Below are 12,928 nucleotides of genomic sequence, written 5' to 3' on the forward strand. Positions count from 1 at the left end.
AATAAAACCCATTTGCGGGTAGAAAGTTATTTGTATTTCGGGAGGAAATCCAAATTTCAGTTACCTGTTAGCCATGGTGATGTTAACTGTATGATATATCTACCTCTCTAGGTCCTCTTCGAATCCATGTTTCTACTACTCATCGAGCCTAGGTTAGAGAATGCGGGGTGTCCCTATTCCTTCGCGACATATCTAAAGTCCAGATACGATGAGCGAAACTGCGAAAGCCGACACGATTAGGATTCCTAATACGCTGAGATACCGGTTCGAGAGCGAGCCTAAGCTGATCATCGGTGATGGCAAAGGATCCGGTAACGTGCTTCGGGTTGCTGATAACGGACTAATCGCCAATCGAAGGACGTGGGGTGTCTGCGATTACCAGGCTGGAACCTTTATCGGTTTCCCACATAGTAGGCCACCCCCTAGCATCTGTCCGCCATATCTTAGAAAGGTTCCAGTCCAAGCGCCTCGATCCCGGTGATTTCACGCCCGAGCAATTCCGCTGAGTATCTCCTCAGAGTTGAAACCATGCAGTGTTCTGTCTAGAAGAACTGAAGTTTTGGCTCATCAAGCCCAGCCCTGGTGTTGCGTTTCCATGTATGGCATTGGGACAGCTATATCTCCGACGATTGCCTCGTGCTAGTTAGGACCGGTCATTAGCGCAGCCGCTTAGATCGCCTTGATGTTAGCCAAGGTCGAAACTCGAGCCGTTCACGATATGCACTGGCAATCAACAGCACGGCCCATCCTTACTATCGGAGTAACCGCTTACTCGTCTTTCCTAGCTACGACATCCGCAGACATCTTACAAGCCAGTTCCTCGTTGAATCGAAGCTAGGCATTGGAAGTACCCCTCGACTTGAAAGTGCCAACTCTCTGGAAAGCCGCAATAGCGACACAACTGAGTTTTAGCTTTTCCATTAAATCCCTCTGATTAGTTGGTAACTTTGCAGAGGGTGTGCGATATTGCGATATTGCGATATACCTACTCGATAAAACCCACGTACGATGAATGTGTTTATCAATGCAACATGCAGCCTTCTAGGATATATTAGGCACTCTTAATGGTAGTCAAATTCATATCTACCATGAGAAGTTGAGACGAACCGCACACTTCGGAATGATAGCTTTAAGACAAGAACAGGAATTGAAGAGCGAGGGCAATAATAAATATGAGTTAGGTACCTCCTAAGAATATAAGTATGGGGTTTATGGTGATCATTAAGATCCACCAGGTATCGGATTTAGGAGCTTTTTGTCGAACAAGTTGGATGCCACATCACCTCAAGAAAATCAAAAAGTCCAAAGATGCTGATACAAACTAGCCCCATTTAACTTTCTCCCGACTCCCGGGAATAAGAAACTGAAGGTCAAGCCGATAAATCATGAGAGCGGACTTGTTCCTAATTATGTACTTCATCACATCGTGGGATTGGGATCCACATTGTCACAGTAACTGTACCGCAATTGAAGGTCGAAGCGAGCTCATAGTGTGCGGAATAACCCGTGCATTAGTGCTTCCTATTAGTAGATGACGGACAACCCCTACTGCTTTAGTTCGAGATAATACATAGCCTAAGGGGCTGTAGGTAGGTGCAATTGCATAACTGCATATATAAGATTTCCACCAGTTAGAAGTAGGCAAGTAAAGTACAAGAATCTTTTACAATAGTTACAACATCATTCTAACCATCACATATCATCAGGGCCTAAGAGACTAAGAGTATTCTTACATAGTAGACATTGTTGACAATGTACTAGATTACTACCTACTAAACCGGCGAATCAAAAGCCTCGCTATTCATTATCATTCCCTATGCGGGACTATGCGGCAAGTCTTGGAGATGTGTATTTTCACTTCCTTGTCAAACGGCACAAGTTGTAGGTTGTAGGACGGCACTTGTAATTATCTCATCAGATCCACCGCCAAGAGTTGCTTTAAAGAAAACATACCATGAGATCCATAGGATAACGTTATAGGGATTCCGAAGAATTGTCAGTATCGCCGATAGAACAGCCCACTAAATCCTGATATCCTATTTTCTGGTACGTAAAGCCTGCCTGGACCCACCCCGTGAGGATCTCTGATACACTTCCGGCACTGTCGCGCGGCTTCTGGACCAGACGACGACGAATCCCTCCCTTCCTGGGTATTAGCTTAGCACCTCCGGAACCCCTGATGTTGCCCCGGGCACGTACACTAGACAAAGACCATCCTATCCAGGATCGCCTGTCGTAACGACTCTACTAGTGGGTTTCTCCGTGACTCAAGAATACTGGTGGATTGCATATGTAGCACATATATTAAATGTAGATAATAATTATGTAACTTCCTCAGTACGTCGTAAAACTCTTCCGACATTTGACAATAGAAGTTAGTCCAAGCGTAGGAAGATGTACCTCACCACTAGTCGAAACCTGATCAGTAAGTATATCTGAAATTGAGCTTCTCCTTGTCCGTCATATCAGAAAAGGCTTCTCGTGATTTCTCTTCTTCTGTCTGGGGTACCGGGGCCCCTCCTTGCAGCTTGTCACGTTTGGCGTTGTCCCAATAGCACGTAAAACCATAAGCTGCAATAGTCACAGCACCAACGATGAGCGATATTAGGAGTCCAATATACCCTTTGTGATATTCCGGAGCGTCATCGGCGCGGAATACTTGGGGGCCTAGGATGTTCCCTACACAGTAGCCTAAGAAAAACATTGCATTTAGCGTGACCTTCTTAGTGTGCCCTGATGTATTAGCCATGGGAAGAGAAGTGCACATGGTGTAAGGCGCCCAGTACGAATAGAAGGCATAGTAGGCACCCAGGAGACTAAGCTTGTTATCCGAAGGGAGCTTCCACATCAATATCGCTGTAGCCATGGGAAACAATATGGCGAATACGATGAGGACGCACCGCCAACCAGGTAGACGACTTGCGATAACGTTCAGGATTATAGACCAAGCCGTAGCGATGACACCGGTTGGCATTCCTAAGAGGGTGGTGTCTAGGGGACTGAAACCCATACTATTGACGATTATGGCCGCAAACGTGACCAGGCCGCCTGCAGAAAGATCCATGTCAGTATGGCCATCCAGTGGATTAGGGGCGGGTTCATTTTCTACCATTTGGGATATTGATAGCACACGCAAATATGGAGATCAGCCAAGCTCTGGGTTCCATCAAGCATTCCTTAACCTGATACCATTTAATCTTCTTGTCTTCGATTCCGGTATTACTTTTGCGGACCCGTTCCAGACAGACATACTTCTGTCGATCCGTCAACCACCAGGCCTCGACTGGCGAGCTTGGTAGGAACGCGTAGAGGATCACCGCCCAGACGGTAGTGATACCCCCGAGAATATAGAAAAGCAGTCGCCACGGGGCGACACTGGAGTTGCTATGGCCGACGCCATACGAGAATAGCCCTGTGACGACGGAGGACAAGGTATTGTACCAGATGGCGATCCTAATTGGTTGCTCGTCGATGGTCCACCACATGGCCGAAACTAAGGTACAGACGGGGAAGACCACAGCCTCGAAAATGCCCACTAATATCATCATTAGCTTTGGATACTTCCCCACGGGTTCATTAAGGATCATGGGACGACTGACTCAGAAAGCGAACGGATGCTAGACTCGCGAAGTTGTTCGTTCCACCGGTAGCAAAAGTAAGAGCCGCCCACATAAGGACCGTTATGGCATAGAACGACCGAATTGGAAGTCTTTGGATCAGGACGTTACCAGGCCATTCTGCGATTAAGAAGCCAAAGTAGAAAATAGACCCGACCCAGGAGAATTGGTCACCGACCAGATGGGTATCCTCGCGCATGCCATAGATCGCCGCATTGGAGATTATAACTTTGTCTACCGCCGATATGATTACTGAAAGAGCAAGCAGAGGCAGAATGATCAGATCGATTTTCCAAAGTACGCGTCGAGCTTCTTCTTTGGTGATCGGCTCGTTGACGATGGATGGGTCCAGGGAGGCGAGAAACTGAGCGGCGACGTCGGCGTCGCGTCCCAGTCCCACCAGGTCGCCGACTACATGGCCTCCAGCCTCGGTTTCAGCAAGCACAGTCTCCTTCTGGTCGATATTTCTCTCGTTATAATGGTCCATGATATGCGTTTGTAAACCGCGGGCTCTAACGGTGGATTTCTACTGTTGGAGGTTTAGTTTAATGACGCGTCGAGACAGTCTGCTACAATATCCTAGAAGATCTGGGGGAGCGACTGTTAGACTTATGGCTTGCAATATGAATCGGAATGATAGCGGCAGTCGTAATCGTATAATCGTAACTATTACCTTTTCCCCCAGCGCAATCCCTTCTTAGCCCATGATATCCGAGACGCCATTGCCTGCCAATGTTTTACACGCGCTAGAACCATCACAGAGTTCAGCATCACGCATCTATACCATAGTAAACCCTCCATGGTCCGAGCTTCCCAGCGTAGGCCGAAATACCTAGTACGATTCGGTTCTGAGAGAAGCTCGAGGCGACGAATGGGTGGCAGCGCCTAGATTCGGCATGTAACGTCCTGATAACAGGAACCCGGTCTTAGGACCGTGCAATGCCTCATTTTCATTTGCCCGAGCCAGGGGTGTCGACAGTATTGGCTGCGTACTGTGGAGAAAACTCCGTCCAAAAGGAGTTGACGTAGCGGGGAGCTCTGGACAACTCCGATATATTCTTACCTAACAGTTCGAGATACGATTCTGACCAATAGAAATTCCTAGACGGCTTTGTGGGAGAGAGAAGCGGCCGCATGCTAGGATCTGATGTAAGTAATTATCTAGTCTAATATCTGCAGATCTAAGCGACATATGTATGCCGTCGAGCACGATATCAGTTTGATGAACCCCAGTCCGTCAATTGTGCCATGACTGTTACCGACTCTCTGGGTCCTATTGCTGCGGCTATGTTGCCTTGTAAGCGCTTATTGGCTGGTCGTTTGATGTGATGTGGTCAGCTTCAGTATCAGTATGGCGCTATCATCAATTACGTGCTATTTAAGTAGTTTAGCTATCTTACCAACAAAGAATATAGGATTTTATGCTCGCACGATATGAGTCTTGTGCTATGAATGAGTGCTACAATACTTTTAGTCGCAAATGGTACAGATGCCGTTTTGAAAACTACGATCTGAACACCAGAATATAAGCATCGCGAAATAAATATCACGATATGTCATTAAAGAGTACCTAAGGTAGGTATTCGATACGGCTAGCTATTGTCAAATATGAGTTTGAATTAGGGTCACAAATATGCTATTACACGAAGAACTACGAGCCCATTCAGGACTAAACCACCAATGTAACTCCTTGTTCCTAAATGTTTCAGTGGCCTAGGGATGGCCAAAGGATTCTAGTAGTTACCTATGTAACTATTATCATGTCCGGATAGGCTCGGGCAAGCTCGGGAACGTCGGGATCTGAGTTTCCTGGGTATTCTCGTGGGCCTGGCTACATGGAGGAATATGTATTGTGCTAACTGACAACTGCTAGGCCTATCTAATTGGTAAAGGGGGTTGACATAATCATGTAGCCCTTCTCATCATACATATGTTGTGTAGCTATGCACGTGGTATCTCTGACAATTCTTGCGTGGCCGTGTCACCACGCCACGTCCCTGTCGATTTGAGTTTGGTATCATCTTTCCACTGCCACTTCGCAATATTTTGCGACCCGCGTTCCAAAATTTCCTTGACGAACTCTCCAAAGATTGGAAGCATCTTGAACCCGTGACCTGAGTCTCCAGAGAGGACAACAAGCGAGGAATTAGTGTCAGGGACAAAATCAATGATGTAGTCAGAGTCTATCGTATCTGCAAACCAGCACAGGTGTTTGTCGATTAGTGGGCGGTTTGCAAATTGGGGAAACACCTCCTGGAGCAGTTTACGAATGTAGGCCTCGTCATCCAATGGGATGAATTGGGAATCCTCTAGTTTCTCGTAAGGAAGTGATAATCCATTTTTGGTCAAGGCAAAGTTAGTAAAGCCACCCCCCATATGGCAGAATTTGAGCTTGTTGGTGGCTTTGTCAGGCTCGAAGAAAAAGGCAAGGTCCCGAACATTAGTGACAGGTATGCCCCTGAGAGGTGAGGCCTCTTCAGGCGTTAGTTGGATGTGCACGACGCCCCAGCAACGACCAGTAACCTGTGGCCCTAACTGAGGAATCAAACCCGGAACGTCAGCACCTAAAGCCAGTATGACCTTTTCTGCATGGTATATCTGGTTCCCACGCGTCTTAACCCCGACACACACCCTTCTAGATGATATGGCGTCATAAACTAGTTGAGTCACTTCTCCATTGTCTCTACCAAGGACGAAATTGACGCCCAACTTAATACAGGCATCATAAACAGCTTTTGATGCGTCTGCCGAATGAGCATATCCGGCCATTTTGTTAAAGTAGCCTGACCATCCTGCCGTGGGACCGGTGAACGCGGGTGCAACCTTCTTTATCTCTTCTGCGCCATGAACGGTTGAAACTTGTCCCTCAAATGCCGGATGCTCCCTGATTGAAGTAAGGTAGTTCGTAACCACATCCTTGGTTGCTTGCGGGGCGCTTTCTGAAGTCACATTTAAGAAACCAGTCTGGCGAAAATGAGGTTTGTACAACGGGTCACTCTGCCATTTGCGGATGGCTTTCTACGATGGTTAGTGGGTTACTAGAGAACTAGGGGGGGCACGTTGATGTTCGTCAACTTACTACAGCGAGATCCGTGTAGAAAATATCAGCATATTCAGCGCGGATGACTTTGTTGAGGTCGTTGCCAGCAGAGAAACGACTCGGCATCACATCATCTTTTTCCAGAACTGTAACTTTTGTATAACCAGAAGAAGCAAGAGTGTACGCGGTAGCGAGGCCAAAACAACCTCCACCAACGATCAACACGGACGGCTTCGGGGAATCTTGTGTAGTCATTGTGACGAAGAGCAAGTAGGTGCTCGCAAAGAAATCGTGATGTTTGGAAAGTTTACAACTACGAAAGCTTCATGTAATACTACTACGTTGTGGACATCGGCCTCGTTTTTATAATGCTTCTCGTCGTTATCGAGTGGAAACGGGGTGTGCCGATCCACAAGAATAAGTCGCACGATAGACAATTCTGCCGCGACTTGACGTGACAAGGAGACGCCTTTAGACTCTATGATAGTGGGTAAGGCGGAGGATAGGAAATTTGTTCTCCCTCTAAATTCTTCTAAATTCCCTTTAAATCTACGTTTAGGCGTGTTATGGTAAGCAGGTGTAGGCGAAACTGCTAAGAAGACAGGGAGACAAGGACACGGGGAGGCTAGGCGACACAAGACTACACGATGGAGGGTTACCATGACCAGTTAGGCAAGATAGGATAGGTGAATGGGGATTACTAGGGAATGCCGGCTAGGGATTGCTGGGCTTCATGGATATATATGTACCAAGGATATATTTGTACTAGGACTACACGTGGCATTTAGGGGCTAGGGATTTCGTACATGTCGTACATATCAACCTGGGAGGTATATACGTACTAGATCCTCGGTAATACACATGCCATAGTTATACATACTTATGTTGGGTAGTATAATAGTATAATTAATACAATATAATATATACATACCTATACTTTATACTTTGTACTACATACCTATATACTATGTATAATATGAGTCCATCACGGAAAAGAGAGCGGGTCCTGATTGGGCCCCGCCCGGATGTTTTAGCGCCGTCGGCTTGACCTGCCAGCCCTGCCTATAAATCTGTGTCCGTGATCCACATCCGTATCGGAGAAAGGCGGGGTCGAGTGGAAATAGGGAGATCGATCCACTTTTCTAAGGTAACAGCGGGTACTACTAAATCTATAGCGTCTCTCTACAGCGTTTCTTTACAAAGCTAACAAGTAAACCATCCCCGGCAAACCCCCCAAATTCTTTGTCTCACCTCGAGAATAGTATCGACTTAAGCCATCCACGTGGGTAAATGGTAAATGGTAAGTAAATACGATAAATCAATCAACGAACTAAATTGCTAAATCAACTAGACTTGTGTTACCTAGATCGACACTTTGTCGTTCCGACCTTCCCAAGATTCACGATTCGTTATCTGAATGCCAAATGATGCAGCATCCGCACTTCGTATGACTTACACGCGCTACGTAACTGGTCATATATCATTCAAAGAAAATATCTATCTTTTATGATATCAACTCAAATCCGAGTTTTCGAGTTTGGTCTCGACATTCTAAAATGGCTCCCGACGGTAGCCAGGGACTCTTGGGGTCAGATTCTAAATTGAGAATTAAAATTGCTATTGGTACGCCGCCACCTTAGCCAGTGGCGCCGAACAGAATGCTTAATCAAGCACAGATAGAGGCGGTACTTTCACTGATTGCCTGGGCATAATCGAGGGACGAGAAGATGACATTGTAGTGAAGATTCTGTCTCAGGACCCTTCTAATTACGACGATGCACCTATCGAAGGTATTAGGCGTATCCTCGAAAAGGCCACCGGAAAGAGTTTTCCTCGTAATGAGCCAATCGACACTTCTTTATTCGAAGATCTTAGCATCCGCATGGGTACTACGGTAGCAACGAATGCGCTGCTAGAACGCAAGGGCGAGAAGGTTGGTCTTCTTATCACAGAAGGGTTTGAGGACAGCTTAAAAATTGGCCTCCAATCACGGCCCAAGCTATTCGATTTGAACATTGTCCGCCCGGACGTGCTGTATGAGAAAGTCGTTGAAGTAGCTGAAAGAGTCACAGTCGAAGGCTATCAACAGAACCCTTTTTATGAGCAAGAAGTCGCAGCCATTACTAAGGCAGCTGAGAGCGATCCGAATTTAGTTGAGGGTCTCAACGGCCAATATATCCGAATCCTCAAACCTCTGGATAAAGATCGCGTTAGAAGAGATCTGAAAGGTCTTTACGATGAGGGTATCCGCAGCATATGTGTTTGTCTCGCTCATTCATATACCTTCCAAGGTATTAAACTCAACTAAGCACTCTTGATATATGAGTGATTAACATTTATACCAGATCATGAACGGGCAGTCCGAGACATAGCTTCTGAGATTGGCTTCTCTCAGGTGACACTGTCCTGCCTCACCTTGCCCATGATCAAAATGATTTCGAGAGGTATGTCAGCGACTGCGGATGCTTATCTCACACCTATCATACAGCAGTATATTTCGGGATTCCAGTCGGGCTTCACAGACAGATTACAATCGTCTAATACGCGTTGCGCTTTCATGCAAAGCGATGGGGGTCTAGTAGATATAAGAAAGTGAGTTTATAAGTCATTTAAATCTTCCACAATAGACTGGGCACTGACGCCGCAAAGATTCAGCGGGCTCCGCGCTGTTCTCTCGGGCCCGGCAGGAGGTGTCGTTGGCCACGCCGGCACTAGTTACGACCCGGAGGACAAAATACCCATTATTGGATTCGACATGGGTGGCACGAGCACCGATGTGTCCCGATTTGATGGTATATTCGAGCACACCTTCGAAAACATCACTGCAGGGATAAATATAATGGCGCCACAATTGGATATCAATACCGTTGCAGCTGGCGGAGGAAGTATTTTACATTGGAGACACGGTCTGTTTGCCGTAGGACCCGATTCGGCTGCCGCACACCCCGGTCCGGCTTGTTATCGCAAGGGCGGCCCCTTGGCTATTAGCGATGCAAACGCATTGACCGGCCGTCTTTTACCTGATTATTTCCCCAAGATTTTTGGGAAGAGCGAGAACGAGCCTTTAGATGTCGAGATTACTCGAAAGAAGTTTGCCGAGCTTGCTGCGCAAATCAACTCGGAGACTGGCCAAAATAAAACCCCTGAGGAGGTTGCTATGGGTTTTATTGAAGTCGCCAACGAAACGATGGCGAAGCCGATACGTGCGTTAACCGAAGCCCGCGGATACGACACGTCGACTCATCACCTTGCTTGCTTTGGCGGTGCGGGAGGCCAACATGCCTGCGCTATCGCAACGTCGCTATCGATCACCAGGGTCATTATTCATCGCTATTCCTCTATCCTCTCTGCATATGGCATGGCACTCGCCGAACTTGTTCATGAAGCTCAAAAGCCTAGCTCCGGCGTCTTTACTACAGCCGAGTCTGTTTCACCAACTGTTAATGAGCTAAAAGAGGAAGTAACTAAGGAACTTGAACTTGATGGAATCTCGAAGGATCGTATAAAGCATGAAGTATATCTGAACCTAAGGTATCAGGGAACTGATAATAGCCTCATGATCCTCGAGCCGGCCGATGGCGACTATATCGCGGAATTCACCCGCCAACATCAGCGCGAGTATTCCTTTACGTTCCCAGACAAGAACATACTTCTTGAAGATATCCGCGTCCGTGGTATTGGACAGTCTATGGATAGCGCGAACGAGTCGCCGAATCGCGAGCTTGCTTCCGTGGCGAAATTCGATGTCACTAACTCTGACGAGGATGGCAAGTCTCCCGTCTACTTTTCTGGATTCGGTTGGACAGATACACCTATCTACCTACTTGAGAAATTGAAACCTGGATGCGTCATACAAGGACCTGCTACTATCATCGACAACACCCAGACTATAATTGTGGAACCCCTTGTCAAGGCAACAGTTCTTAGTCGCCATGTCATACTAGATCTCCCTTCTAAGAGGACTCAGACACTGAGTACCACGGTGATCGACCCCATCCGGTTGTCGATATTTGGACACAGATTCATGTCGATCGCAGAACAAATGGGAAGGACTTTCCAGAAGACATCAGTTTCTACTAACATCAAAGAACGCTTGGACTTTTCATGTGCCCTCTTCTCCCCTGACGGTCGTCTCGTTGCGAATGCGCCTCATGTTCCGGTTCATCTTGGGTCGATGGAGTACGCCGTTAGGTTCCAGAACGAGAGGTATCGGGATACTCTCAAGCCAGGCGATATTCTCTGCAGTAACCACCCCGTAGCTGGCGGTGTACATCTTCCGGACATCACAATTATGACACCGATATGGGATGCAGAAGGGAAAGACATCATCTTCTGGGTTGCTTCTCGAGGTCACCATCCCGACGTGGGTGGGATTAGTCCAGGCTCTATGCCGTCTAACAGTAAGTTTCTATACGAAGAGGGCGCCGCCACTATAAGCTACAAGATCGTAAGCGGTGGCATTTTTAATGAGAAAGAGACGCGTCGGTTCCTATATGACGAGCCCTCGCAATATACCGGGTGCAGCGGATCTCGCAATTACAAGGACAACCTTTCCGATATGCGTGCCGCGATTGCGGCTAACAGAAAGGGTGCCAATTTGATTGACGCGCTTGTAAAAGAGTTCACCTTACCCGTTGTGCACAGGTACATGAACGCGATTGCAGAAAACGCAGAGGTGGCGGTTAGGAACTACCTCCGCTCGGTGGCCAAAAGACTTAACGGCAAACCGATCTCATTCGAGGACTATATGGACGATGGATCGGCCATAGTATTACAGATCCAAATTGACAGCGAAACGGGAAATGCAGTATTCGATTTCACCGGCACGTCGGAAGAAACCCTCAACTGCCTCAATGCTCCGAAAGCGATTACTTATTCTGCGGTCATATACTCGCTTAGATGTCTTATTAATCAGGATATACCTTTGAACCAAGGCTGTATAGCCCCTATCGACATCATCCTTCCCGAAGGCACGATTCTCAACCCCTCTCCGTGGGCAGCGGTCTGTGCGGGTAATAGTATTACCTCCCAGCGAGTTACCGACGTTATACTAGGCGCTTTCCATGCGATGGCTGCGTCGCAAGGGTGTGTAAACGTATTTGGGTTTGGCATGGGAGGCACGGACGATTCGGGCAACGAGGTACCCGGGTTTGGCTATATCGAGACTATCGCCGGTGGCTCGGGAGCCGGACCGACGTGGCACGGAGCTTCTGGGGTGCACACGAACATGTCTAATACGCGATGCGCGGATCCGGAGGTATACGAACTGCGTTACCCCGTGATCCTCCGGAGGTGGACGCTTAGAGAGGGTTCCGGAGGAGCTGGTAAATATCGTGGAGGCGACGGGTGTATCCGCGAGGTCGAATTCCGGATCCCGCTCCACGTCTCCGTCCTCAGCGAGCGACGTGTAATGCGCCCGTACGGGTTAGAAGGTGGTGGGCCGGGCGCTGTAGGTAGGAACCTCTACATCAAAAAGGGGGAGGGCGGTAAGGAACGGACTATCAACATCGGAGGCAAGATGGAGCTGGACGTGGTTCCCGGAGAGCGCGTTATTATTAACACGTAAGTTTGCTTCCACCTGACTCCCTCTGCATACATACATTTTCGAAGAAAGCTAATCGTTTCCATCTGTCTAGTCCTGGTGGAGGGGGATGGGGAACGCCGGAACCCAACGGTTCAACATTGAGAAAGGGGGGTTCGACTAATGGTGCTACGACGAACCGGTTTGAACCACGAGGAAGTGTCCATAATTGGAACCTGACTGCAGAGGGTATCTGAAATTTGTTTACGGTGGGTCGTTTTGGTGAGATGTTACACCTTTTCTGGATCGACGGGAGTTCCTCGTTTACTCTGGGCTTAGGGATCTGATGATATTGATCGTTTGTGGTCTTTTATACCGGCAATCATGTCTATGCCATGAGCTCTTAGCGCGTTGGGCTTCGTCTACGACGTTGGGTTGGGCTAGGTTGCTATACATATCATATTAAAGCATATGTATATCGGAATGGTACTCTTACCACTATCCTCGTTTTCCCCCCTTAACCTGACCACCTGACCCTTTGAAACCGGCACTATGCCACTATTTAGGAGAAGTCCCCTGAGTAAACCCCCACGCTCATCATCTCTGTGGCTTATTCTTCCGAGATCCGCCGCCGCAGATCGATCTCTAATCATGCCATGTTAGTTGCCATGTTAGTCATATTTACGATGTTATTTTTCTACCCGACCTATGCCTACTATAATTACCATCGCGGGAGATTGTTACTATAAT

At 47.6% G+C, this 12,928-nt stretch overlaps 3 protein-coding genes across 3 annotated transcripts; 1 reads left to right on the forward strand and 2 right to left on the reverse strand.

The window, feature by feature from the left end:
• Positions 1-2,253: 2,253 nt before the first annotated feature.
• On the reverse strand, positions 2,254-4,524 carry F4817DRAFT_346787 (putative allantoate permease). Its single transcript, XM_049304466.1, has 3 exons — positions 3,600-4,524; positions 3,110-3,535; positions 2,254-3,048 (listed from the first exon to the last, which is right to left on the reverse strand). Exons 1-3 carry the CDS (start codon positions 4,102-4,104, stop codon positions 2,423-2,425), a joined length of 1,557 nt encoding a protein of 518 aa, XP_049156114.1. The 5' UTR covers positions 4,105-4,524; the 3' UTR covers positions 2,254-2,422.
• A 1,029-nt stretch (positions 4,525-5,553) lies between these two features.
• On the reverse strand, positions 5,554-6,912 carry F4817DRAFT_367660 (FAD dependent oxidoreductase; the record flags this gene model as incomplete). Its single annotated transcript, XM_049307156.1, has 2 exons — positions 5,554-6,635; positions 6,697-6,912. 2 exons carry the CDS (start codon positions 6,910-6,912, stop codon positions 5,559-5,561), a joined length of 1,293 nt encoding a protein of 430 aa, XP_049156115.1. The 3' UTR covers positions 5,554-5,558.
• Positions 6,913-7,771: 859 nt separating this feature from the next.
• Positions 7,772-12,664, forward strand: F4817DRAFT_220040 (Hydantoinase B/oxoprolinase-domain-containing protein). Its single transcript, XM_049298801.1, has 7 exons — positions 7,772-7,867; positions 7,920-7,957; positions 8,009-8,280; positions 8,334-8,948; positions 9,003-9,249; positions 9,307-12,219; positions 12,294-12,664. The coding sequence occupies exons 3-7, from the start codon at positions 8,214-8,216 to the stop codon at positions 12,433-12,435; spliced, it is 3,984 nt and encodes a 1,327-aa protein (XP_049156116.1). The 5' UTR covers positions 7,772-7,867; positions 7,920-7,957; positions 8,009-8,213; the 3' UTR covers positions 12,436-12,664.
• The last annotated feature ends 264 nt before the right edge of the window (positions 12,665-12,928 follow it).

Source organism: Daldinia loculata (assembly GCF_022478755.1).
Source record: "Daldinia loculata strain CBS 113971 unplaced genomic scaffold F4817scaffold_51, whole genome shotgun sequence".
Lineage (NCBI taxonomy): Eukaryota > Fungi > Ascomycota > Sordariomycetes > Xylariales > Hypoxylaceae > Daldinia > Daldinia loculata.

What these genes read in the sequence shown, in the direction of transcription:
- F4817DRAFT_346787 (XM_049304466.1), bottom strand. Translation starts at nt 4,104, where the DNA reads ATGGACCATTATAACGAGAGAAATATCGACCAGAAGGAGACTGTGCTT. An exon ending in AGCATCCGTTCGCTTTCTGA is followed by an intron (nt 3,536 to 3,599) that starts GTCAGTCGTCCC and finishes TGATGATATTAG; the next exon opens with TGGGCATTTTCGAGGCTGTG. An exon ending in TGCTATCAATATCCCAAATG is followed by an intron (nt 3,049 to 3,109) that starts GTAGAAAATGAA and finishes ATCTTTCTGCAG; the next exon opens with GCGGCCTGGTCACGTTTGCG.
- F4817DRAFT_220040 (XM_049298801.1), top strand. Translation starts at nt 8,214, where the DNA reads ATGGCTCCCGACGGTAGCCAGGGACTCTTGGGGTCAGATTCTAAATTG. An exon ending in GAGAATTAAAATTGCTATTG is followed by an intron (nt 8,281 to 8,333) that starts GTACGCCGCCAC and finishes AATCAAGCACAG; the next exon opens with ATAGAGGCGGTACTTTCACT. An exon ending in GAGCGCGTTATTATTAACAC is followed by an intron (nt 12,220 to 12,293) that starts GTAAGTTTGCTT and finishes CCATCTGTCTAG; the next exon opens with TCCTGGTGGAGGGGGATGGG.